This window comes from Protopterus annectens, chromosome 6.part1, assembly GCF_019279795.1.
Source record: "Protopterus annectens isolate FY-2018-M chromosome 6.part1, PAN1.0, whole genome shotgun sequence".
NCBI lineage: Eukaryota > Metazoa > Chordata > Ceratodontiformes > Protopteridae > Protopterus > Protopterus annectens.
This window is the reverse complement of record NC_056738.1, coordinates 34,167,370-34,194,777: the sequence shown is the minus strand read 5'-3', so window position 1 is coordinate 34,194,777 and position 27,408 is coordinate 34,167,370. Positions and strand designations below refer to the sequence as shown.

At 43.2% G+C, this 27,408-nt stretch overlaps 1 protein-coding gene across 1 annotated transcript in view; it reads left to right on the top strand.

Moving 5' to 3' along the window:
- CAD (carbamoyl-phosphate synthetase 2, aspartate transcarbamylase, and dihydroorotase) overlaps nucleotides 1-27,408 on the top strand; it is a gene marked incomplete in the record, with an annotated part of 2,299,829 nt that overhangs the window by 386,289 nt on the left and 1,886,132 nt on the right. Inside the window, 1 exon segment of the mRNA XM_044075466.1 lies at nucleotides 26,985-27,127. Within this exon segment, the coding sequence (XP_043931401.1) occupies nucleotides 26,985-27,127 (143 nt within the window).

Here is a 27,408-nt window from a genome sequence, read left to right as displayed (position 1 = left end):
TTCAATGAATGTGGGTTTCAAGGGCATAGAAGATTACAGCTCATGTAAATCTGTTTTCATTGTGAGACTGTTTGTTTAGCAAATTGCTATTTGTGTTTATGCTATTTTATTTCAATACCTGCAATATGCACACTGATAGGTTTGAGCAGTGTTTATGGCAACTGGTGAGAAACAGCCAAGTAATGGAACACTGGAATGGTTAGGGGTAGGGGGTTGCTGCAGGAGGGTCTGTTCGGTGTGGCAGTGATCCATTACGTAGGGCCCTATTTGACCATTATCTAGCTCTGGTATTTAAAGTAGGAATACGTACTCAAAGGTAGTTAACTCATTTGCGCCTAGAGCCCTTAGCCAGTTTGTGTAACAGCTTAGCTAATAAGTGTGTTGAGGTATCTTTTCTTCTATGCATTTAAATAATTCTGAAACTGCTCCGGCTCTGCTTTATGTAAGTGAAACTGATCCAGTTCTGTTTTATGCACCTGGAACTGCTCCGGCTCTATTTTATGCAACTTAAACTGCTCGGCTCTATTTTATGCACCTGGAATTGCTCGCTCTGTTTTATGCATCTGAAACTGGTGTGTGTGCGTGTGTTTATATATATATATATATATATATATATATATATATATATATATATATATATATATATATATATATATATATATATATATATTACATTGTACTTTAGTAGCAAGTTTAGCTGTTTTATATTTGTCTATAGTGTGATATTCCCTGCTGTTAAGATAGCTTTCCATTTTTAGTTTTTATTTAGTGTTGTGTGATAACTTCAGAATTGTAGTCGTATGTTTGCCATTTCCTACTCCCGTGTGGCTTAACTGGGCACTCAGTTATATTATGCAAGAATAGCCATGTGGTGATCTTGGTTCTATTTTAAGAATAGGGTGGCTGGCTCCCTGGTTTTAGATTGTAGTTGAATACAGAGTTTGAGTCCACATATATACTTTTGGGTTGCAAAGGAACTGAAATTGAATTGTGTATTAACATTATGTATACTTAACAAGCATGGGAGGAACTAAGTCAGTTTTTAAATGTTGTAAATCTGATTGCATGGCTCAAACCTCTATAGCTATTACATTTCATTGTGTTGTATGATACAGTACTTGAGTCAATGTGGTAGTTAAGAACTGCCCTTCCAGTGGCACGAGTTGAAAGGTAACCTTATGTCAAATTGTACGGTTGACAACTATGGAGGGTTTTTGTCTCTTATTCTTAGGAAAGCAATTTCCATGGACTGCATTTCTGCTGAAATACCACTTTATTGTTTAATGAAGTCGTGTTCCAACCTAACCAGATATGCTGATAGGTTTGGTAGAGGTGATGGACAGCTATTGGCATATGTAAAAGGTGAACATACATGTCCAAACTCTAAAACTGTTGTGCTCAACCATTAGTAAAACTCTTTGCTGTCCCTTATTCTGTCTGACAGAGCAGACTGCTGTCAAACTCATTTATTGTAAACTACATTTATGCTGTATATTTGATTAAGGTCAGTAAGTGCCCAGTGTCTGTTGTACATGTTGGTCAGTGATGTGCTGGTGTACTGTGGCTGGTGTGCAAAGCATGCCTCCTTTGTTATACTATGACAAAGCATTCACTGATTTTCATGCATTTAAAAAATTGAAAGAAATGACTGGAGTGGCTTTTGTGGGAGTAACCTACAAATGGGCGTGGCTCAAGTAGGGGCATTACTTGAGAATGGTGTGGGTGGGGCTTAAGGGGCACCACAGCACTACTTCGCCTAGGGCGCCATTTCAGCTAAGGCCGGCCCTGTCTACCACAATTGGCATATGATCACCAAAGACAAATGGGTTCTCAACATTGTATTTCAAGGTTACAGGTTCCACTTTCACACTCTGCCAAGGTTAAAAGGAGTGCCAAATCTGCCACCAAATCAATGGGCAGAGGCTCAAAAACAAATTACAACAGTCATGGATATGACAGCTATTCAAAAAGTACCATCACAAGAGTAAGGACAAGGATTTTACTCAAGACTTTTTCTGGTACCCAGAAAGGACAAAGCCTGGAATCCCTTTCTGGATCTTTCTTCTCTAAGCACTTACCTGGATGTTCCGAAATTCAAAATGTTGACACTACAGCAGCTTCTTCCCATGCTGGTCAAGAAAGCTTGGCTCGTGACCTTGGACCTCAAGGAGGCATACCTGCATGACCCTATCAGACAAAACTGCAGAGGATACCTCCGATTCATAGCTGGTTCAATGCACTACCAATTGTCTGCACTGCCCTTTGGCTTATCTACTGTGCCCAGGGTCTTCACAAAGTGACTGGCACCAGTAATTGCATTTTGCAGACGGAAAGGAATTCAAATTTATCCGTACCTGGACAACTGCCTGATTCAAGCAGAGAGCAAGGACATTCTTCTAAAGCATCTGGCGTTTGTAAAAAAAAGTTAAGTTGCCTGGGGTACACAGTAAATGAAAAGAAATCAAAACTAGTTCCCTCACAAGAGATTATATTCCTGGGTGCCAGCTTGAACACAACGGCCCAGATGGCTTATCTCATGCCAGACAGGCAAGGACAACTGACTCGATACTTTCAGTTGATGGCAACAAGGAACTCCCTGCAAAAATTCTGCAGGCCTTGGGTTACATGGCATCTTGCATACTACTAATTCCATATACCAGACTGCATATGAGGAAACTACAATGGTACCTAAAGAATGTATGGTCTCAACACTATCAAAGTTTGGAAACAGTTGTACCACTAATTCCTTGCCTTCAACAGGAGTTTCAGTGGTGGGCTCAAGCTTGTCACCTCAACAAGGGACAGCCTTTTACACAACCCACAGCCAGGCAAGCACTGACAACAGATGCATCGGATTACGCCTGGGGAGCACACATGGCAGGCAAATGTATTCAGGGCACGTGGCCCGCAGAACAAAGGCATCTTCACATCAATCAAAAAGCGATGCTAGCTGTACAAAATGCCTTTATAGCTTTCAAGGACCTGCTGCATCCAGGACAACTGCTACTAAAGACAGACAACACCACAGTTATGTGGTACATAAACAAGCAAGGGGGCACTCACTCCTACCCCCTCTACAGACAAGCCATGACCTTGTGGAACACAGCTATAAACTATCAAGTTAATTTGCAAGCACAATTCCTGCCAGGAGAGAAACACACTGGCAGACGACTTAAGCAGAAACATCATGGACCCCACGAATGGGAATTGAATCCACAAATATTCAGAATGATAACACAAATGGTGCAGCCCGGACATAGATCTGTTTGCATCCCCAATGAACTGCCAGCTACAAAAATTTTGCACAAGGAGTTACCATCCACAAGCATGGAAATTGGATGCCCTCTCATTCAGCTGGGAGAACCTACAAGTATATGCTTTCCCACCACTACCTCTCCTGCCAAAGGTACTCATAAAAGTCAGGCAAGAAGAGCCCAAGATGATTCTGATTGCACCAGACTGGCCACGCCAGCACTGGTACCCAATCTTAAAGAGCTTAGCACAAGAACCACCCTGGATTTTGCCTCTAATACCACATCTGCTGACTCAGCACAACAATCAAATACTACACAGCCAGCTAAAGACCTTAAACCTAGCTGCATGGAAGATTCCTTAGTCAAGCAAGCAATGCCTCTCTCCAAAGCTGTTATGGATGTCATTATGGAGGCCAGAAGGCCTAGTACCAGGAAAGCCTATTCGGATAAATGGAAGAGATTCTGTGCCTGGAACCAAGCTCACAGCCTTGACCCTCTGGTCCCAAACATTCCTCAGATACTGCAATACTTAACTGAGATGCTGGACAAAGGCCTCTCCTTCTCATCCATCAAGATCCATGCCTTTGCCATCTCTGCTAATTACAACACGGATCTACCAATTTTCTCTAATTCTCTGTTTAAAACAGTACCTCAGAGGGGCTAAAAACATAAGACCGCCCCTTAGAGCACCTACATCAACTTGAGACCAACTTTGTTTTGGAAAAATTAGCTTTACCTCCTTTTGAGCCAGCTAACACAGCAGAATTAAAACATATCTCTTGGAAAACTGTTCTGCTCCTGGCAATAACGCCAGTACGAAGACTTTCAGAATTACAGGCACTAATGGCAGTGGAACCTTTCCTCATTTTCCACCAGGACAGGGTGTCTTTAAGAACTAACCCTATGTTTATGCCAAAGGTGGTATCCAGTGTGGCTCTAAACCAAAACTGTTCACCTGCCAACTTTTTATCCTAAACCACAGAATAAAGGGGAGAGACTACTGCATTCTTTGGACATTCACAGGCAGTTACCCTTCTACTTGGACAAAACCAAAGCTCTCAGAAAATCTGAGCAATTATTGGTAGCATATACTGCAGGAGCACAGGGAGAAGCCATTTCAAAACAGACTATTTCAAAATGGATAGGACATTGTATACATTTCTGCTACACATTACCATGGAAAACCTGTACCTAGCAGCATTAGATCTCACTCCACCAGGGCAGCAGCCACTTCAACTGCCCATCTCCAGAGGAGTACCTACAAGGATATTTTGGAAGCAGCAACTTGGAGTTCTGTACATACCTTCAACAAGCATTACCATCTGCCTCTATACTCTAAATCCAGAGCTGGCTTCGCCACTGCAGTGTTGCAGGGCCTTATAGCTACCCCTAATGCCTTATAGAACCAGCCACCCTACCTCAGCTTTGGGATTCTACCCAAGTGTAATGACTGCAGCAGTGTAACACTATGAACATAGTACAGTTTTGTACCTACCATAAATGTAGATGTTAGAGTGTATACACTGCTGCAGTCCAGGTTACCGTCCTTCCTTCCACTCTTACTGGCTGGTATGTACCTATGTCTTGTACTCTTTACTACCTATGGGGAGTATTTGCTGGTAGCTGTAAGTTGTTGGTTGCTTTTCTTATGTATGTTTTATTAGCAATTTGAATTGCCTACCTATTTAGAGGCACCTGACATCTGGGGCAAGAAAAACTGAAGAAAATGGTGTCTGCTGCATCTTGTATATTCCTGTCGCACTGATGTCAGGGAGGAGGTGACAAAACCGACGCCGGACCAAGACTTTGGAACTCAGGCCGACTGGGGAACCGCCTGACGGCAGGACAACCCAAGTGTAATGACTGCAGCAGTGTATACACTCTAACATCTACATTTATGGTAGGTACAAAACTGTACTTTTCATATGTTAAAGTATCAGCAGCATATTATTGGATTGCTTATACAGAAAATGATGATTCCTGATTGTGCTGAAAATAAGTATTTACAGTCTGGATTTATTGCATTCAGCTGAACAAGTTGGAAAACATACTTTGCAATGTGGTTTTGATTCTCTAGAGACATCTTGCAGGGCTGCTGTAACTGGGTCTGTACTTAGAAGGCATGCTTGACTTAAGGAGCAATCCCTACCAGATCATGTTAAAGAAAAATGGCTGGATGCTCCCTTAAACCAGGACTGCCTGTTTGGCAACAAGGCAGAAAAAGTTCTTAAAAAGATGGAAGCAGCAGCTAAATCTATTCACACTGTTAAAGATTTTTTGCAAGTACAACCTCCAAGATTTAGTAGGCATTGGCCTTCCAAGAAATGGTCCTTTCCTGCCTCTTCCAGACCTTCGGTCCAAACCCAGATCCAACAGAGCTCCCAGGCACAGCAAAAATCCCAGGTTTCAGTCCCAGGGGACACACAGGACTAAGCAGCGGGGGGCCTCCCCTTCCAAATCTTGAAGTAATAAAACTCCCCCCTATGGTAAACTGTCTCAATGACTTCTTTTTAAAACTTCCAAGCACTTATCAACAGACTGCCCCTTTGTGGGGAAAGATTGCTCTTCATGCAAAGAACTGGGAACTCATTACCCAGGACAAATGGGTTTTAAATATAGTGTCCCAGGGATACAGATTTCACTTCCACACGTTGCCAACACCAAGCGGGTGGCCAGATGTACCCCCAAATCAGTGGGCAGAGGCCCAAAAACAAGTACTTTCTCTGTTAAGCATGGGGCTGTTCAGTTGGTACCAGAAGAGGAAAAGGGGCAAGCTTTCAACTCAAGACTTTTCCTGGTACCCAGAAAAGACAATTCATGGCGTCCTATCCTGGACCTTTCTACTCTAAACACCATTTTGGAGATTCCAAAATTCAAGATGCTGACTCTTCACCAGTTGCTTCCTATGCTAGGCAAAGATGTCAGGTTGGCCACACCAGATTTAAAAGCATACCTGCACATCCCAATCAGGGAATCTTGCAGAAGATACCTATGCTTCAAAGCAGGCTACACGCACTAGCAGGTGTACATCATGTTTCACTGTTGCAGTCATTACACTTGGGTTATCCTGCTGGTAGGCTACCCGCAGTCTGCCTGAATTCCAAAGTCCTGGTCTGGCGTCTGTTGCTGTCGTCTCTTCCGTGACGTCAGTGCGCCAGGGGTATAAAAGATGCAGCCGATGCCATTTTCTCCAGTCTTTCTTGCCGTGCGGTTCCCGAAGCAAAAGCAATTCGCAAGTGCCTGTCGGCCGACTCCTGAGATTTTCAAAATCGAATTTCAGATTCGAAGTCTTCAATAAAGCTAAGTACCCCATTGGGGAAACTTTTTTCTTGCTCCAGACCGATGTCAGAAAAGTTAATTGCCTTTCTTGTGGGAAGCAAATACCTCATAAGGATTTTTACTCTTACTGTATTCCTTGTCTAGGCCCTGACCACGACATTGCTTGTCATTTTTGTGCTAGATTTAACCAATGCACTAAATGTCAGTACGATTTTGCCTTTCATTATTTCGGCCAAAGATTCAATTATACAATGCCGTCGGAACAACCGACGACCGGAGTTTCTAAAAAACGCAAGGATAAAGACAAGGACAGGCATCTGAGATCCAAAACTGGTGAGGCGTCCGCTAAGCTATTCGTCGGTTCGCCAGTTCAGTGAGGTGCTTTCGCAGCCCCTGACACCCGCTACCTCAGAGCCATAGGCCGCTTCCGACTCCCACATGGAGCCGACTGGGCCCCTGGAAACTCAAGGTATTGGATCCTCTGAAACAATTCCCTCAGATGGATCCGGAGCCGCTGTGCAGGCATCGGCTTCTGAGGGTGTTTTCAGACCAACACATTTATATGTAAAGCCATCTTCAGCTTCAAAGCCAAAGAGTAAAGCAGCTCTAAAGACAAAGAAACAAATACAGCATTCTCCAGGACAGACTTCCATGCCTAAAAAACAAATGCTCAAAATGGCCGAAGACCTTATTACTTTGATCAGGGGTTCCCATCCCCCTCCGGATAAGAGGCCTTGGCAAGAGACTGAATATGAATCTTCAGATCAGGTTTCCATTTCCTCTGATTCCTCTTCAGGTCAAGGATACTCTTCCTCCCTATGAGGATTCTGATGCTGAAGAGTCTATTCCTTCAGCTTCTCCTCCTGAAGATTACTCCTTTGGGGAAACCCTGCATACCATGAGGGAGCACTTTAATTTTGAGAGCCAGGATTACTCAGAATCTAAGAAAAGGCTCAGAGATTTTCTTTTACTTCCTCAGCACAGGCCCCTTCCTATTTCCCCTGTTCTGGACATTGTAGATGTTTTTTCAGAGTCTGGCCTGTCTCCAGACTCTGTACCCCCTGCATCGGTTAAGCCAGACAGATTACTACAGGGTCCCAGATTCCCACACATTTCTATATAAAAACCCTGCTGCTGACCCAGAAACCATATCTCAGGGTCCTAAGGGAGTCTAGACTTCCACTGCTAAAAACCCTGTCCCCTCTGATAGAGATTCAAGGGCACTGGACAGATGGGGGTAAAAGTTTACACTTCTGCTACTTTGGCCATAAGGGCCGTAAGTTGTCAATTTCATATGCTTAAATATCAGCAATACTTAATGTCACTATTAAAACAGAAAATATTGACTTAATGTCTAGAAAACAAGGAAATGCAGGATTTATTGCATGCAGCTGAACAAGTGGGAAAACATACTTTGCAATGTGGTTTTGATTCTTTGGAGGCCTTGTGTAGGGCCACTAACGGGTTCTGTCATTAGGAGGCATGCTTGGTTAAAGGAACAGAATTTGCCTGATCATGTTAAAGCAAAATTATTAGATGCACCTTTACAGCATGATACTTTGTTTGGTGTTAAGGCAGAAGAGGTGTTGAAGAAAATGGAGGATAAAGCAAAATCTATGCAGACAGTTAATGATTTCTTACAGGTACAGCCACCCAGATTTAGCAGGAACTGGCCTTCAAAAAATTGATCCTTTCCAGTGTCAGACCGGCCACAAAGAGGCAGGTACAGACTCCCTAGAGGCAGATCCCAGCCCCAAGGCTCATACAGGCCTAAACAATGGGGTGCTTCTACCTCCAAAAGCGTAGAAGACAAATCTCAACCTTATAGGAAACCGTCCCAATGACTTTCCTCTACCAGTACCAAGCACTTATCTTTTGGAAGCTTCCTTAGGGGGAAAACTAGCACTTTTTTCACACAACTGGCACATTATCACCCAGGACAAATGGGTTTTGAATTTAGTGTCTCAGGGCTACAGGTTCCACTTTCACACCCTGCCAAAGACAAGAGGCATGCCAGACCTGCCACACAATCGATGGGCAGAGGCACAAAAGCAAGTTTCATCTCTCATGGACATGGGGGCTGTTCAGCGAGTACCACTACAGGAGCAGGGACAAGGATTTTACTCATGACTTTTCTTGGTACCCAGATAGGACAAAGCCTGGAGACCAATACTGGACCTGTGTATTCTAAACACTTTTCTAGACGTTCCAAAATTCAGAATGTTAACTCTGCAGCAGCTTCTGCCCATGCTGGGCAAGAAGGCTTGGCTTGTAACTTTGGACCTAAAAGAGGCATACCTGCATGTCCCAGTCAGACAATCTTGCAGAAGATGCCTCGGATTCATAGCTGGCTCAATGCACTACCAATTCTCTGCACTGCCCTTTGGCTTATCTACTGCGCCCAGGGTCTTCACAAAATGCCTGGCACCAGTAATTGCTTTTTACAGACAAAGAGTAATTCAAATATATCCCTACTTGGACAACTGCCTTATTCAAGCAGAGAACAAAGACATTTTACTAAAATATCTGGTGTTTGTAAAAAGATTACTAATTTGCCTAGGGTACACAGTAAATGAAAAGAAATCAAAACTACTGCCCTTTCAAGAGATAATATTCCTGGGTGCAAGCTTAATTACAACTGCCCAGATGGCTTATCTCACACCAGACAAACCAAGGCAACTGACTTCTTACTTCGAAATGTTGGCAACAAAAACCCAGTTATCTGCAAGAACAATTCTGCAGGCTTTGGGCTTCATGGCATCCTGCGTTCTGTTAATTCCATATGCAAAACTGCATATGAGGCAACTACAATGGTATCTAAAAGTGTTTTGACTCAACATTGCCACAGCCTGGAAAAATTAATTACCCTCATTCCCTGCCTGCAACAGGAGTTTTGATGGTGGGCACAGGCTTGTCACCACAACAAGAGACAGCCTTTCTCTTTACCCACTTCCAGGCAGACAATAACAGATGCGTCAGATTATGCCTGGGGGGGCCCATATGGCAGGAAAATGTATTCAGGGCACTTGCCTACAAGCCAGATGCATCTTCATATCTAAAAGAAATGCTGGCTGTCCAAAATGCACTGACCGCTTTCAAGGATCTGTTTCATCCAGGACAACTGCTGATAGACGGACAATACTTCAGTCATGTGGTACATAAACAAGCAGGGAGGCACGCATTCCTCCCCCCTCTGCAGACAAGCCATGATTTTGTGCAACACAGCACTGACTTTATCAAGTACACCTGCAAGGACAATTCCTGCCAGGAAAGACAAATACTCTGGCAGATGAACTAAGCAGAAACCTCATGGATCCTCACGAGTGGAAACTGGATCCACAAATCTTCAGCGTAATAACAAGGAAATGGGGGTGCCCAGACATCTATTTACCTCCCCTCACAACTGTCAGCTACAGAGATTCTGCACAAGGACTTATCACAAGCTAGCATGGAAAGTGGATGCTTTATCATTCAGCTGGAAAAACCTTACAGTATATGCCTTTCCTCCACTACCTCTCCTCCCAAGGTACTCCTAAAGGTCAGACAAGAGAAGCAAAAAATGATTCAGATTGCCCCAGACTGGCCATGCCAGCACTGGTTTCCAATCCTAAAGAGCTTGTCTCAAGGTCCAGCCTGGGCACTGCCTCAAATTCCCCCTTTACTGACCCAACAGAACAATCGGATACTGCTCAACCAACTCAAAACCGTAAATCTGGCTGCATGGCGGATAATGTAACCATTCAGAACACACCTCTCTCCAAAACAGTTATGGATGTTGTTCTGGAGGCCAGGAGGCCCAGCACCAGAAAATCAAATGCAGAAAAGTGGAAGAGATTTTGTGCTTGGAACCAGGCACAATGAATTGACATGCTTGTACTAAATATTCCTCAAATTTTACAATACCTAACTGATATGTGGGACAAAGGCCTATCCTTTTCATCGATTAAAATTCATGCCTCTGCCATTTCAGCTCATTACAGTACGGACCTACCTATTTTTTCACATCCACTACTAAGGCAGTACCTCAGAGGGGCCAAAAACATAAGACCCCCAAGGAGAGCACCAATACCTGCATGGGACCTCAATTTTGTCTTAAAACTCACACTGCCTAATTTTGAGCCAGCCAATACAGCTGAGAGAAAATTCTTATGGAAAACAGCTCTTCTCTTAGCTATAACTTCAGCAAGAAGAGTCTGAGTTACAGGCACTAATGGTGGTTGAACCTTTTATAATTTTCCATCCGGACAGGGTTTCTCTGAGGACAAACCCAACATTTATGCCTAAGATAGTGTCCAGTGTGGCTCTTAATCAAACTATTCATTTTGCCTACCTTTTATCCAAACCCACAGAATAGGGGGGAGAGACTTCTACATTCTTTGGATATACACAGACAGCTATGCTTCTACTTGGACAAAATTAAAGCTTTCAGAAAATCTGAGCAACTCTTCGTGGCATATGCTGCAGGATCTCAAGTAAAGGCCATCTCAAAGTAGACTATTTTCAAATGGATAGGCCACTGCATTCGTTTCTGCTATTCTCAACATAGCAAATCAGTGCCTAAGGGCATCAGGCCACACTCAACCAGAGCAGCAGCTACTTCAGCAGCCTTCCTCAGAGGAGTACCAACTAAGGACATTTTGGAGGCTGCAACTTGGAGTTCAGTGCACACTTTTACAAAGCACTACCATTTATCTCTTTACTCTAAATCCAGAGCAGGCTTCACCACTGCAGTTCTGCAGGGCCTCATAGCCTCTCCTAATCCTATTTAGCTCAGCCACCCATCCTCAGCTTTGGGATTCAACCCAAGAGTAATGACTGCAACAGTGAAACACTATGAACATAGTACAGTTGTGTACCTACCATAAATGTAGATATTAGAGTGTATTCACTGTTGCAGTCCAGGTTACCCATCCACCACCCCCCTTTCTTTGCTGGGACTTATCTATGTTTCTCTATACTATACAACCTATGTGGTGTATTTGCTTGTAGATTATTGTGTTATTTTAGTGGATGCTTTGTTATTGGCATAATTTTTTAGCCTACCCTTCTGGTGGCACTTGACGTCTGGGGCAAGAAAAACTGAAGAAAATGGCGTCGGTTGCATCTTTTATACCCCTGGTGCACTGACGTCAAGGAAGAGGCGACGGCAACCGATGCCGGACCAGGACTTTGGAATTCAGGCTGACTGCGGGTAGCCTGCCAGCAGGATAACCCAAGTGTAATTGACTGCAACAGTGAATACACTCTAACATCTAGATTTATGGTAGGTACACAACTGTACTTTCTCTGCACTGCCCTTTGGCTTATCTACTGCGCCCAGGGTATTCACAAAGTGCCTAGCTCCAGTTATTGCATTTTGCAGGCAAAGAAATATTCAAATATACCCATACCTGGACGGTTGTCTAATTACAGGCAGAAAGCCGGGACATACTTTTGAATCATCTGGCCTTTGTACAAAGGGTGCTAACTTGTCTGGGGTACACCATAAACTGAAGAAATCAGGCCTGGTACCCTGTCAACAAATTATATTCCTGGGAACAAGCTTGAATACGACTTCGCAGATGGCTTTCCTCATGCCAGAGAAACAAATTAATTTGACAGCCTACTTCAGACAAGTGGCCACAAAAACCCTGTTATCTGCAAGGCAAATACTGCAAGCCTTGGTGTTCATGGCCTCATGCATTCTTCTAATTCCATATGCAAGACTGCATATGAGGATACTACAATGGTATCTAAGAAGCTTATGGTGTCAACATTCTCAGGATCTAGAAGCAATGATTCCTATCATACCTTGCCTACGCCTAGAGTTCCTTTGGTGGGCAGAGGCCAGCCACCAAAACAAAGGACAACCATTCACACTACCCCCTGCCACCCAAACCCTAACAGACACATCAGACTATGCATGGGGCCTCACCTGGCAGGGAAGTGCATTCAGGGCAACTGGAACCCAAGTCAAATGCACCTGCATATCAATCAAAAAGAAATGTTAGCTGTACAGAATGCTCTGACTGCCTTCAAGGACCACATTCTTCCAGGACAACTAATGGTAGATGGACAACACCACTGTTGTGTGGTACATAAACAAGCGGGGTGGGGGCACATTCTTACCCCCTCTGTAGACTAGCCATGGCAATGTGGAACACAGCCTTGAGCTACCAAGTGCATCTACAAGCTCAATTCCTGCCAGGGAAATTTAAATACACTGGCAGACGGACTAAGCAGAAACTTCATAGACCCACACAAGTGGAAACTGGAATGAAGGATTTTCAACATTTTGACAAGCAAATGGGGGGGAGCCCAGATACAGTCCTGTTTGCCTCCCCCCAGAACTATCATTTGAACAAATTTTGCACAAGGGCTCCCCACAGACAAGCTTGGAAAGTGGTGCTCTGTTCTTCAGCTGGAAAAACCCATCAGTTTATGCCTTCCCTCCTCTGCCTCTGCTCTCCACAGTACTACTAAAGATCAAACAGGACAAACCAAGGACGATTTTGATCGCACCAGACTGGCCACGCCAACACTGGTACCCCGTCTTGCGCAGTATGTCACGGTTGGCCCCATGGCATCTGCCTCAGATTCCTTCCCTGTTGTCTCAGCAGGAGACCCAAATTCTGCACCCTCTGCTTCAAACACTGAACCTAGCAGCCTGGCTGTAAACCAGTGATGGATATAATTTTAGAGAGAAGGAGCCCTAGTACTAGAAAATATTATGCTGAAAAATGGAAAAGATTTTGTGCCTGGAACCAATCTCTAGGGATGAGCACAGCAGCGCCCAATTTACCTAAGATTTTACAGTACTTAACTAAGGTGCTTTACAAGGGCCTGTCTTTTTCCTCCAAAATTCACCCCTCAGCCATTTCAGCTCATTATAACACAGAATCTCCTCCTCTTTCATTCACTGCTCAAGCAGTTCCTCAGAGGGGCAAAACATTTATGACCACCCAGGAGAGCTCCAACCTCAGCCTGGGACCATAAATTGTCTTGGAGAAACTCACTCTTCCTCCATTTCTTTCTTGAAAAACAACTTTTTTTTAGCAATCACTTCAGCAAGAAGGCTATCTGAATTAGACCTTTATGGCAGTGGAGCCTTTCATCAAATTTCATGCGGACAGGGTGTCCCTCAACCAATCCATCCTTCATGCCCAAGATGGCTTCCAGTGTGGCTCTTTCAGTCCATTCATTTGCCAACCTTCTTTCCTAATCCACAGAACAAAGGGGAACAAATACTGCACTCCTTAGATGTGCACAGGCAACTTAGATTCTACTTGGACAGGACTAAACCTCAAAGGAAATCTGAACAACTGTTGGTGGCATTTGCTGCAGGGACAGAGGGGAAGGCTATTTCAAAGCAAACCATTTCTAAATGGATAGGCCATTGCATTCATTTCTGCTATAAGCACCATGGAAAATCTATCCCACAGGGCATCAGACCCCACTCTACCAGGGCTGCATCTACCTCTACAACCTTTCTCAGAGGCCAGGGACATCCTAGAAGCTGCTACCTGGAGTTCTGTACATACTTACACCAAGCATTATCATTTGCCAATTTTCTCTAAATCCAGAGCTGGCTTTGCCACGGCAGTCTTGCAGGGCCTTCTAGCTGGTCCTAATGCTATCTAATTTCCTCCTCCCAACCTTAGCTTTGGGAATCTACCCAAATGTGGTGACTGCAACCATGAAACACAAAGAACATAGTACAGTAGTGTACACATCATAAATGTAGATGTTCGAGTGTATTCACTGTTGCAGTCCTGGTTACCCTCCCTCCAACCCCCTGACTTCTTTTGGCTGTACCTCTACTTTCCTTTTTATGCTTAAAAGCTTTTTGGTGTATTTGCTTTTTTGTTGGAGGTATATACTTGTATATTTATTTAATTGCTTCCCATTGGGGGGCAAGAAAAACTGATGTATTGGTGTCTGTTGCATGTTGTATACCCCTGATGTCACGGAAGAAGAGACAGCAACTGACGCAGGACCCAAGACTTTCAATCAGGCCGACCTGAAGGTTACTGCAAGCAGATAACCCAAAAGTGATGACTGCAACAGTGAATGCACTCGAACGTCTACATTTATGGTAAGTGTACACAACTGTACCTTCTTATGGTTCAAGGGGGCGGTTCCCTCGCTAAGTTTTGTGCCTCATTGTTTTGCTTATCTACTGCACCCATGGTGCTTGCAATTAGTGGCACCATACATCTGTCATTTTGCAGAACCAAGGGGCCCCAGAATTACCCTTATTTATATGCAGTTGTTTGATCTGGGCTACATCTCTCCCAGAACTTACATCAGCTATGCAATTCACCATGGATTGCTTGCAGGAAGTAGGCCTAACCCTAAATTTCCAGAAGCCACCTAGCACCTGGGTTACCTGCCTGGATGCTCAGACTTGGACTCTCATCAACAGAAGGTCTTTGTGTCAAGAGACAAGGTTGTGTTCACTCAGAATACCACCTGTACCAGAGCGATCTTTAGACTGTAACAGTAAGGGAATTCCTGAAAATGCTATGGTATGTGACATTGTGTATTGTGATGTTTCCCCTAGCAAAACTACACTAGAAAACTACAGTGGTTCCTTACAAAAAAAAAAAAAAAGTACTACCCCCAACGCCAGCAGTCTTTGAAAATGCCAATTCCTCTCTTCCCATGCATGAAAAGGGAGATCCTTTGGTAGAAGAACAGCAAGGCATGCTAAGTAGGTCCTTTCAAGCTCCTAGAGGCAGACTTGACCCCAACCGAAGACCATTTGTGCCTGACTTGAGGGGCATACTTAGAGAACGTTAGAGTTCAAGGGGCATACAACATATACCTAGCATTCCAGTACATCAACATAAAGTAAAAGATGACCGTTATTCTGACAATGAAAGCATCCAAAGAAAAGTTGATACTAGGAGCTGTAAAGATGATGACAGAAATTGCAACCATGATGTGGTGGTACATCAGCAATTTGGGGGAATTTCTGCCACTTGTGAATATTGGCGTTAGAGTTATGGCAGGTATTTCAGCAACTGGGTATGACATGTCTAGCCTTGTACATCCCAGGTCTGGGACAACCTGCTAGCAGACAGACTAAGCAGATTCCTTCTAGACCATAATGAATGGATGCTAAAAAAATAAGTATTTCTGGATCTGGCACAGAAATGGTGTGTGCAAAGATGCACCTTTTTTGCTTCCTCAGTAAGTAGATCAGCAAGTTTTGTTAAAGAACCTCACAGAAAGAGGCATGGAAAACGCATCCCTTTTCCTTCACCTTGACAGACTTCTTTCTTTAGGCCTTCTATCCACTACTCATACACATGGTGTTGCAGAAGTGAGAGCAGATGGGCCAAGAATGATGCCAATTGCTCCTTATTGGCCTAGGTAACACTTGTTCTTCCTTCTCACCGTAAGTGAGAAGAGAACCCAGACATTCACCCAGTTTGTGGATGACCTGACTCAAAATGGATTTTTGTCATTTGTTGTACAAAATGTCCCAGACTACCAATGTTGTTGTATCTTTTGGCTTTTCCCGGTTAGGGGTCGCCACAGCGGGACTCCGGTCCGCTAATGATTGGCAGTAGATTTTTGCATACAGAGTTGCCAGCCCTGACGTACAACCTTCAACAAAGGTACGCCCATTCACGCACGTCTCCACACACAAGATGCTTTAGCTGAGAATCGAACAGGACAACTTCTTATTGTGAGATGACAACACTACCGTAGCACCACCACCACCAAATATTTACAGAAAGCCACTTCCACTGGACAGCAACAAAAGTTGCATTCCCCCAACCAAGTTATATATACTAACTTCAAAGTTGCACAGCAGTGAAGAAAGGGCAGCAGTTACTGTCAGCTGAAAGCTACTTTCAGTGTAATCTCCCTTGGGCTGCTGCATACCAGCAAAACGCTGGTCTAACTATCCACATGCTCCCCTCAAAACATGGGGTCTGTCATCCATCCCAACCTGAGGAACACTTAATCTGACAGCTTGAGTGATTGCCTGGAACTTATGCATAACCAATCTGTTTCAGAAGTACTAACAATTTTCACAGAGGACAGAAAATCCTGTTTAATGAAGTGAAAAAGGTTTTCCGTGCATGACGAAAGGTATTCTGCCTGCCAGAGTTAGGCTAATACAGGTACTAGAATACCTCTTCCCCCTATACAGTGAAGACTTGTTCAGTTGTATGCTTTGGCCACATATGCCTGTCTACCCTTGCCATTTCCTATATGCGTTAGTCTGTCCATGAAGCAGTTTATAAAAGTGATATTAAATATCAGGCATCCAACAGTAAAGCCTGCACCCAATTGGGACCTAAATTGCTCTCTGGAAAGTAACACTTCCACCTCTTCAGCTATCAGCTTTGGCTCCCCTTAAACTACTTGCATGGATAACTGCCCTGCTACTGGCAGCCATTTCAGCCAGGTGTTTATCTGAACTACAAGCACTTAATGTGCAAGGTATCCTTTCTAATTTTTCACCATAACAGAGTAACTTTGAGAACCTAACTATTCCTCCATGCCTACGGTGGTATCAGAAATGTCCTTTAACCAGGCTATACACCTTCTGTATACTTTTCAAGTCCCCAGAACAAGTTGGAGAGAATTCTACACTCATTGGATGTGCACAGAACTAAGGTTCTAGTGCTACAGTACTAGTTTTCCAAATAGTTTATCAACTTTAGGTGTCATTTGTAGAAGGTGAGAGAGGAGCTGAAGTTTACCATCTCAGAATGTCTATCTTTCTTGTATGTCCTTTTGCTATAGAAATTGGAGCTTATTCCACCAGGGCTAAGGCAGCAGCCACAGCATTTTTGAAGGGGATACCAACTCAGTCCATCCTGGAAGTAGCTTCACTAAACATTACCTCCTTGGAGCTATCTCTTGGTCCAGACCTGGGTTTGCTTCTACCATCCTGTAGAGCCTAGTATCCCTGGCACAGAATGCTGTTCAGCCACCTTAATAAGATACATCTTGGGAGAACTCCGAAAGCTAGCACTGCAACACGGACTACAAAAATTATAGTGTAGTTGTGTAGTAACTTAGCATATCTGCAGATGTTTGAGTAATTAATGTTATGGTGCCTTTCTCCCCCTCCTGCCTCTTGATCCTTCTGCCCCTTGGGTTGTTGTGTGTGTCCTACCGGTCATCTTCTCCACCCCACCTTCCTTCTTTCAACAAAGGGACAGCTGTCATTCACTTAAGGAACATTGAGATTTTGATACCCTGGATATAGTGGTACCAACCAACCCTTTATACCACCAATGTCCTGATGTTGCCCAGTAAAGTCATCCACCAGATGCTGAAGGTTTTAAGACTCTGGTATTTGGGCTGGCTGTGAGGTGCTGCATGGCAGGAGGTCCCAAGACTAGATAGTGCATTATCTCTTCTCTCATTTTGGGGGTGGGGGGTATTCTGCCCACAAATAGCCTGACTGGGTGGCCCAAATTCCAGGGTTGTGCCTTCACCCCAAGGCTTCAGCTGACGTCCTCCCTCAGTCATGCAAGGATTTTTCTGCAGTGTAAGATGGGCACCAGCTGACAATAGTCAGATCTTTCTTGCCATGTAGTTCCCTGCAGTGTTTGGTCTGAGTGTCGTCAGTCTGTTGGTTGGCCTGCTTACAGAAGAAAGATAACTGAAGCTTAGAGGGTTTTCTTGCATTATTGTATTGCTGTCTGATAGTTAATGCGATTTGGGCTCTTCCAGTAATGTTTACAAGTGCTTGGTCTGCAGGAGACTGATTACTCATGAACTTATAGTCCCTTTGACTTTTCTGCCTCATGCCATAAACTTGATTTGGACACAGGACCGCAATGTGTTAGTTTTACCTGGGACACTCAGAGATAGAGGAATGTGTGCCTGGTTCCAGACCAGTGTGGCATAAGTGAAGACCTCCAGGAGCCTTCTTTCAAAGAAAGTATTTCATTAATAGATATGGGTAGAAACTTCAGGACATGAAGACATTCTGACCAGACTCTGTAGGCACAGCAGAGTTTCTGTAGCTCCTCTTAGTCAACAAGACCACTAGTATGACTGCTATGCAGGCTACCATGCTGTTGGCTTTCTGCATGTCCTTACTGACTGAAGACCCTAGCATGATTTCTGATGCAGGTTGGCCCTTGGTGTCAAAAAAATTGCGCCCTTGTACCAAAAGGGGGGGGGGGGGTGTTCTCATGGTCTGTCTGTAGGGCGGTTTCCAGGGGCCAGCATGAAGTCTTAGTTATCTGCCCATGAACCAAGGTGGTTCTTTCCAAAGCTGAGTACTGCAGGCTAAAACCAGTGGCAGCCAGCTTGCATCCAGCCTACTCTGGGTGGTGCCTTGGTCCCATCCATATCCCAGGTGTTTTCACAGCAACTTTTTCAGTGGGGTCAGGGTTTCATGTTCTTCCTGCACTCCAGTCGGCTAGCTCTAGGAATACCTGAGGTGTCTTGAGTCCCTGCAGGGAAGAGGAGGTGAGCTGGCCTGTATGGGACAAATAGCTCTTGCTGCTCTTTGAGTCTGACACCATGTGCCTTATCCTCTCCTGTCTACCAGAGGTGTTTCCTTTGGGAAAATTCTTCATAAGACGAAGGAATAGTTCCACTTGGAACCTGAAGAGTGTTCAGAAGCACATCTCAGATGTATAATTTTTACTTGCCTGCCTTGCATCAGGGGTGCTTGTTTTTCCTACAGTTGTGGATGTCCTAGATGATGTGTTGATTATTGCATCTGCAGAGCCATATTCCTTCATCCCCCTGCTCCCAGGAGGCCTGACTGCTTTTACATAGTAAAGGATTCCCATAAGTGTCTGTACAAGGATGCCCTAACTTGGGACCAAGCTGTGGTGTCCAAAGATTCCAGCAAAGGATTTACCTCTTCTTTTAGGAATCCATTTACCACTCAAAGGAAAAACAGTGCTCTACTTGGGAAGAATGTTTACAGCTCTGCTATCCTGTCCTTCAAAATATTCAACTGCAAGACCCACACACTTAATCAGCAAACTGCTGGAAGAAGGTGAGACCTGAGAACAGCGTACATATCAGATAAGGATCTGAAGCAGCTAAGGTTAAGTGACTTCTCTTTTGACATGGTAGAGTACTCCAAAAATGTGGATATGATGCTGTGGATGCATTGTGTAGGGCAACAGCTACTGTATGTGGTATTTGAAGAAAAGACCCTACAGTACCATGTGAAGACAAACTTCCTAAATGCACGACTAGACAAAGACCCTGAGTGGAGATGTGCCTTCTCCAGTCTTGAAAATAAGTGTGCAGTTCGTGAGGCAGTTCTTTCAATCCCAGGCATCAAAATTGAGCAAAAACTGCCCAGTTAAGAATTTTCCCTAGTACCTCAAGCAAGACTAAAGGAAGATGGGTAAAAGAAAAGCTAAAATCTGAAAAGAATGGCAAGTTAAACCCAAGAGTCTGCCTCCCAGAGGGAGCAGCCAAGACTCATCTGGAATGCCACCCTCTTCATCCAAAGCCCAACCTTCTTTCGTAGCCTTTCTTTCATCCCCCCCAAATGACTAGGAAGTCGTCTCTTTTTTTTTTTGTTCAGAATTTGGTAAACATTACTAAGGATTAGTGGGTCATAAACATTATTAGCAAAATTATGCTTTGTGGTTTCTAAAATTACCAAAGTGCAGAGGGGTTTCCCCTGTTCTAGGACACCAACTTACTCTTGTGCATTTCCTGTAGAGTGATCCATTGGAGCAAGCAGCCATGGAAAGTGTATCTGGGGAAAGCAGAAACTACTTGCTTCTGTTCTTGATACCAGGAAATGAAGACGCATGGGGACCCGTATTGTTTCCATCCCCATTAAAACAACTTTTCCATTGTTCAGAAATTTCAAGATGCTACTCCTCCCTCTCCCTGTGATATCCCTTCAAGTCTGCACATGCATGCTAGACATAAAATATACTTCACAACCCATTGGCAAAGACCATTGAAATTCTTCAGTTTGCATAAATAAGGCGATAAGTATTTACTTGCAGTTTGGTTTGTCTACTGCACTCTGTCTTTACCAGATGTCCTACTCCATTAATAGCATTTCTTTTAGAGCGGAGGACATTTGTATTTATCCTAATTTGGACGACTCTCATACAAGCAGATTCTTTGAAGAGAATTCATAAGGCTTTGTATTTTCTTACAAGCTGTTTCATGAGCCTGGGCTTCTCCATCTGTCTGAAGTCCTTTTTCATCCCCCAAAGGGCGGCACAGTGGTGCAGTGGTTAACATTGTCACCTCACAGCAAGAGGTTCTCCGGTTCGTTTCTCGGCTGGGGTGCCTTCTGTGTGGAGTTGGCATGTTCTCGCTGTGTTCGCGTGGGTTTCCTCCGGGTACTCCGGTTTCCTCCCACATTACAAAGACATGCATCTGGAGCATTTCTCCCTGGGCCTCTACTGAAAACAGGCTCTGTGGAACCTAGTCGGACTTTCCCGGTCAACAAATGATCAATAAAAAAAATAAAATAAATGGGCCTGGTCTTGGGGATGTTCATGAGCACAGACCTACACAGAGCTGTCCTCCCCATGGACAAGGTTATCTGTCTGATCCTGTATGAAAAGTGCATCATGGGTCACAAGGTGATGTCAGTCAGGGGCTCCTCAGAGTGGCTAGACATCATGGTTTCCTGTGTCTTGATGTCCTTAGCTTGCTTGCACATAGAGAAGCAGCAGTGGCACCACAGAAACAGCTGGTAACTACACCCCACTGGAAGCAAAGATTCACCTACTTGCTTGCTTCATGCAAGCAAGCTTATTGTAGGTAGGATGGTTGCGACTCAGTCTGGGAATGCCAGTCAACACAGCACCTCCCACTGTGACACTCTCCACAGACTTCTGTTATCTAGCCTGAGGGATCTGTGTGGGCATAGTTAAAGCCCAAGGGACTTTGGACTGAACAATGAGAGAGAAGCACATTAATGTGAAGGAAATGATGGCTGTCATTCGGGCATTAAAAGTTTTCAGTCAGTTGTGGGTAAAAAGTGGTCTTCCATGTCCTGACGCACTACAGCAGTGATGTGATAAATCAACCAACATTGTGTTACTCATTTATACATACCATGCAGGCTCTTATGCAAGCATGGTAATTAGCCCAAGGGGTATATATAACTCTATCAGCCTACTTTTTCTTCCCAAAAAAAGTGCTGGCAAATGGCTTGTGCAGGTCAGTCTTCTGATTGGATGTTAGAGAGGTCTTTCTGCACTTGAGCAAGATGTGGGATATGTCAGAAGTGAGCCTTCTTTACTTCACCTCTGAACAGGCAAATTACAAGGTTCTGCTGCATTCTGTCTCAAATGGACACAATTGTTTTATGCTTTTCCTCTCCCCTTTACCCTTGATTCCTAGGGTAATAAAACCAAGAAGAGACCAAAATCCATTATGGTAGCTTTTCTTTTGGCCAAGGCCTCATACCTTGTGAAGTGGAAAAGTTTCTCCTTTTGTTGCTTCTCAGGCACCAGGACCCAGTTATTGCAAAAGTAGAAATCATCCTGGGTTACTTTTCAGACCTTTTCAAAATGGGCTCTTCATACATAACTTTAAAGGCTCATGTTCCTGCTATCTCAGCCTGCCTGGCCATGGACCCCCTCCCAACCTCCTATGGTGAAACTGTAGATTAAAATGGATTTTTAGCTTGTACCTTCAGGAAAGGAAATTTCATCAGAATGGTATACTAACTGTGTTTAGGAGAAAGTGCCTTAGCCTTGTTGAAGCCATCTGCTTCTTGCAGGTCTTGTCTTGTAATTTTCTGTTCTTGCTGGCTGTTACTTCAACTAGAAGGAGTTAAAAACTCTAGACTTTTGTGTGCAGGGGGCCCCTTTTAGTTTTCCACCAGGGCAGGTTGTCCCTTCATAGTAGCCCATCTTTTATGCTTAAAGTCATGACGTAGTTTTCCTATCACTCGAGACAAGTTATTTAACTTTTTTCTAGCCCACAAAATAAGGGAGAACCATTTTTTAGATGTGTGCATAAGCAGCTGTGATTTAGCTTGCGGAGGATTAAAGAGTTGGATGGACCAGTTATTTGTGTCCGTGACAAAGGGCAATTGAGGATAACCAGTTAGCAAATGGTCGTTGGTTCGCATATTATATTTATTGCTACTGTGCTTGTACAGGTCTGTCAATGGACATGTAAAAGTCCTTTCTGCTAGAGCCGCAATGGCTACCACAACTTTTCTTAGAGATGTTAACATGTAGCTTGTCCTAGAAGCAGCTGTCTGCTCTTTTCTTGCTTGCGTTCTGTAGATGCTACATACTGGGGGCTGCTTCTAGAGCTAGTGCAGGGTTTCACTTTGCACTCCTGCTAGGTTTGCTTTCTTAAACTAGCCCCCCCCCCCCCCCCCCGCCGCCTTTTTTTTTTCTTTCTTAACTCTTTTTTTTTTTTTTTGCTTTGGGAATTTTCCTAAGTAGTGACTGCAACAGTGTCTAGTATGTTTGTAGTACTGTTATGTTTGTGATTTAACAAGTGTAGATGCTAGATTGTTCACTGTTACAGCCTATGTTCCCTTCCACCCTCTCTCTCTCTTTTGATCATTAAGTTGGGGTGGGTACCCAGTTGATCCAGTTTTCATCTTCTATGTTGTCTGCCTATGAGGTCCCCTTTTATTTCAACTTTGCCATACTTCCCAGAAATTGTGCTTGGGGGAACCTCTGGAGTAGGCTTCTAACACAGGGAGATTCTCTAGTGGTCCACCTGGACTTTGTTGCTGTCATCTTCTCACTTGCTTTACCAGTGAAAGAAAGATCTGGCAATGTCATTGACCAATAACCCTGTTAAGCTGCTAAACGCTTCGAAATAAAGTAAAGCTCATCATCTCAGATCGACAAAACTACTTCTCTATACTCCAAAACAATAATAAAACCAACCCTCAGAAATTCTGGAAAGGTATCTCTACTCTTCTTAACCCCAGCAAACCAGATACCCCCACCCCTGACCCTAATGCTCCTGAATTAGACTTGGCTACACAATTTAACTCTCTTTTTATTGAATCTATTTCCAAATTGACCTCTTCATTCTCTAACACCAATACACTCCCCAATACCCACCCTCCCCTACCAACACTTTATCCTACACTGCTATTACTCCCTCATTCCCATCTACCAATTCTCTATCCTCTACCTTCTCTTCTACTCTAACTTTATCATCATCTTCATCACCCCCTAATTCCCCCTCTTCCGACTCCCCTCTATTCTCATTAAAACCTATACCCACTTCTACTATAAAGAAACTCCTTCTGAAATTGAAGCCATGTACCAACGCTCCTGATAACATCCCTTCTTACTTTCTTAGTATAGCTGCTGAAGCAATTGCCTACCCCATTAGCATTTTAATCAACCGCTCCATACAAGAATGTATAGTACCCCAAATCTGGAAACAGGCCTTTATCATACCTTTACATAAAGGTGGCAACAATAATAATGTTACTAATTTCCGTCCCATAGCTATCCTGTCTCCCATTTCTAAACTCCTAGAAAAGTGTGTCCCAACTTCAACTCCTACCACATCTCTTAGATAATCACCTTATAACTCCCACACAACATGGATTCAGACCAAATCATAGCACTATGATGGCCCTCCTCTCCTTCCTTGAAACTGTAAATAAAGCCCGTGACTCTGGCCTAATTGTTTCTACCCTACTACTTGACCTCTCTAAGGCCTTTGACACTATCTCACACGGCCTGCTTTTAACTAAACTCTCAGAACTTAACCTATCTCCCTCCTCTTTGAATTGGTTCTCCAGCTACTTATCCAATAGAAATCAAGCAGTAAAATGGAAAAAGGCCACCTCCTCATTTCTTAGTAACCCTACCGGAGTTCCCCAAGTATCCATACTGGGTCCCCTTCTCTTCAATATATTTATAAATGATTTCCACAAATCTATCCCATTCTCAAACATCATCCAATATGCAGATGATTCAACTATTATCTGTTCTGCCACATCTATCCCCACACTCCTAAAACTAACACAAGATGCCTTCTCTACCTCAGAGCAATGGATGATAAGAAATCATCTTGCACTCAATGCTTCCAAAACCAAATTAATGATATTCACCCCCTCTAAAGTCACTCCTTTTGATATAAACACATTCTCAATTACTAGTCAAAATAACTCCCCTCTAGAACTGGTGTCCGAGACCAAGTTACTCGGGGTCCAAATTGACAACCAGCTCAAATTCAACTCCCACCTACAACTAAATATCAAAAAAACCCATCAAAAACTAGGTATGCTTTACCGACAAAATCACTACCTTACACCTGCCACTAAAATCACTCTATTTTCTTCCTTATCCCCTCCCTTCTCTATGGAGCCCCACTCCTAACTAATCTTCAGTCCTCTTTAAAAACGCAACTTTCCTCTTGCTATAACAAAATCGCCAAATTCGCTACCAGCCATAAGTCCTCCACCCACCACTGCTCCTCTCTCCAAAAACTAAAATGGCTAGAACTACCCAATCATCTCACATAAACTCAACTACCTCTTGCCCATAAGCTCATTCTCAACCCCTCCCTCTGTCCCTCCCTTTCTTCTGCCTTTAAAATGCACCTACCTGATACAGTATTAAGGTCAAATAATCAAAATCTATTAGAAGTGTACAAACCTACTCATCCCCCAGGCAAAAACCTTCTGTCCTATGGACTAGCTCGCCTCTGGAACTCCCTACCACCATCCATTCGCACCACCTCTAACCATTTTACTTTCAAAAGATCTCTTCACTCATATCTAGCATCCCGGTGGGAATGCTCTTGCTCCCACCCCACATAACTAACTCTGGCTATTTTCATTCTCCTTCTCTTTCCATTAAACTTCTTTATTATTTTCCCCTAGCGCACACATTATTATTCCTATGGTATTTGTTTCCTTATTTTCCCCTAGCGCACACATTATTATTCCTATGGTATTTGTTTCCTTATTATTTTCCCCAACACACACATTACTATTCCTATGGTATTTGTTTCCTTATTATTTTCCCCTAGCGCGCAAATTATTATTCCTATGGTATTTGTTTCCTTATTATTTTCCCCTAGCGCACACATTACTGTTCCTATGGTATTTGTTTCCTTATTATTTTCCCCTAGCGCACACATTATTATTCCTATGGTATTTGTTTCCTTATTATTTTCCCCTAGCGCACACATTATTATTCCTATGGTATTTGTTTCCTTATTTTCCCCTAGTGCACACATTATTATTCCTATGGTATTTGTTTCCTTATTATTTTCCCCTAGCGCACACATTATTATTCCTATGGTATTTGTTTCCTTATTATTTTCCCCTAGCGCACACATTATTATTCCTATGGTATTGGTTTCCTTATTTTCCCCTAGCGCACACATTATTATTCCTATGGTATTTGCAAAGAATGTACTAGACTGGGTCTTTAAGTCTATGCTTCCTAATATGCAATGACTTTGTACTATTCCTTCTGTTAGTCTGTATCATCAGTATGTTTCATCACAAGTCTGTATTATTTCTGTTTGCTGTACTATTTTGAAATTATTTGCTTTAATCTTTTACATCTGTATAATTATCATTAATAACCTGCTGTACCTAGATTGTTGATAGATATAACCTAGCTAGATTGATTCTGTATCTACATTTTTGGAGCTTTTCCCCCCAGGACTCCACTGAAAACGGGTTCATTTTGGCCCAATGGACTATCCTGGTAAACAAACTGCAATAAATAAATAAATAAACTTTGTGATGGGGGGGGGGGGGTAGTCAGGTTATGTCTTCAGGAGGAGTACAGCTCTGGATGTCAAGCCAGCTGGTCGGGCTTTCTGTGGATAGAATATCCTGAAAGTAATAACTATGAAAGCACTTCAACTTGTACATTTATGGTATGTTAATACAACAGTACATCTCATTGGTATCTTACAGTCTTAAACCAGTATTCTTTGTGTGTCTGGACTGCTCCTGGCTTAGAAGTATTCCAGAGGTGTAGCATCCAGAAATGGACTTTGATGTGGTCTTGGTAGAGCTATTTTGCATCCTTTCTCCTCATTACACTGGAATTGTTTGCTGACTCCAGGCTGAGATGAGTTTGCTCATGTAGAGGTACCGCTGCTTGACTTAGTGTTGTGAGTGAGCCATGTGGAATTTTAACATCTTTGCATTTATTCGGAATTATTTGTTGCTGGGGTTCTGCAATTGTTTACTTTTGTCCTGCTATGGCAGTGCGGGGCAGTCAAATAAAGCGAGCGTTCCCTTGATGCTTTGGTATTGATTTGAAAAAGTAGCTATCATCACAGAGCTCCGTAATTATTTTTAGTCTAGCACATTGCTGAAACGATGGAAGTGAATATACTCTAAAGAAACAGCAGGGAGTAGTTGCTTTCTGTATACTTTAAGTAAAAATGTATTTCAGTTGATTAGACTTGTGCCAGTGACTCAAATATATGATTTTTATGCTGGCATAAAATAAATGTGCACTTTTAATATTCACTAATGAAAGTATATTAAAAAAATTAATGGTTGAATTTTTTTTTCAGTTAAACAAATGCTAACAGAAATGCTTACTTATAAGAATTCTCCATCACTGAGTGACATAGTCCGTCCTCGCAAGGTCCTGATTCTGGGTTCTGGTGGCCTGTCTATTGGACAGGCAGGAGAGTTTGATTACTCTGGGTCTCAGGTGAGTCTCCACATTGCCTTGTCTTTTCTGTAGCTGTTAAAAAGGTATGCATTTATAATGCACTATTGCTGGAGTACTTTGTTTTCTTTGATTACTGTATGCAGCAACTGGAAAGTTATTTTTGGCTTTCTTGGTGTAAACATTCCAGCAGCACAATATGCAGTTTATGTATATTTTTCTATATTGCTCAGACCCAGAAGTGACTTAAATAAGGTAGGGATGTTAGTGTTTCACTGTTGCAGTCATTATATTTGGGTAATCTGCTGGCAGGTTGCCCTCAG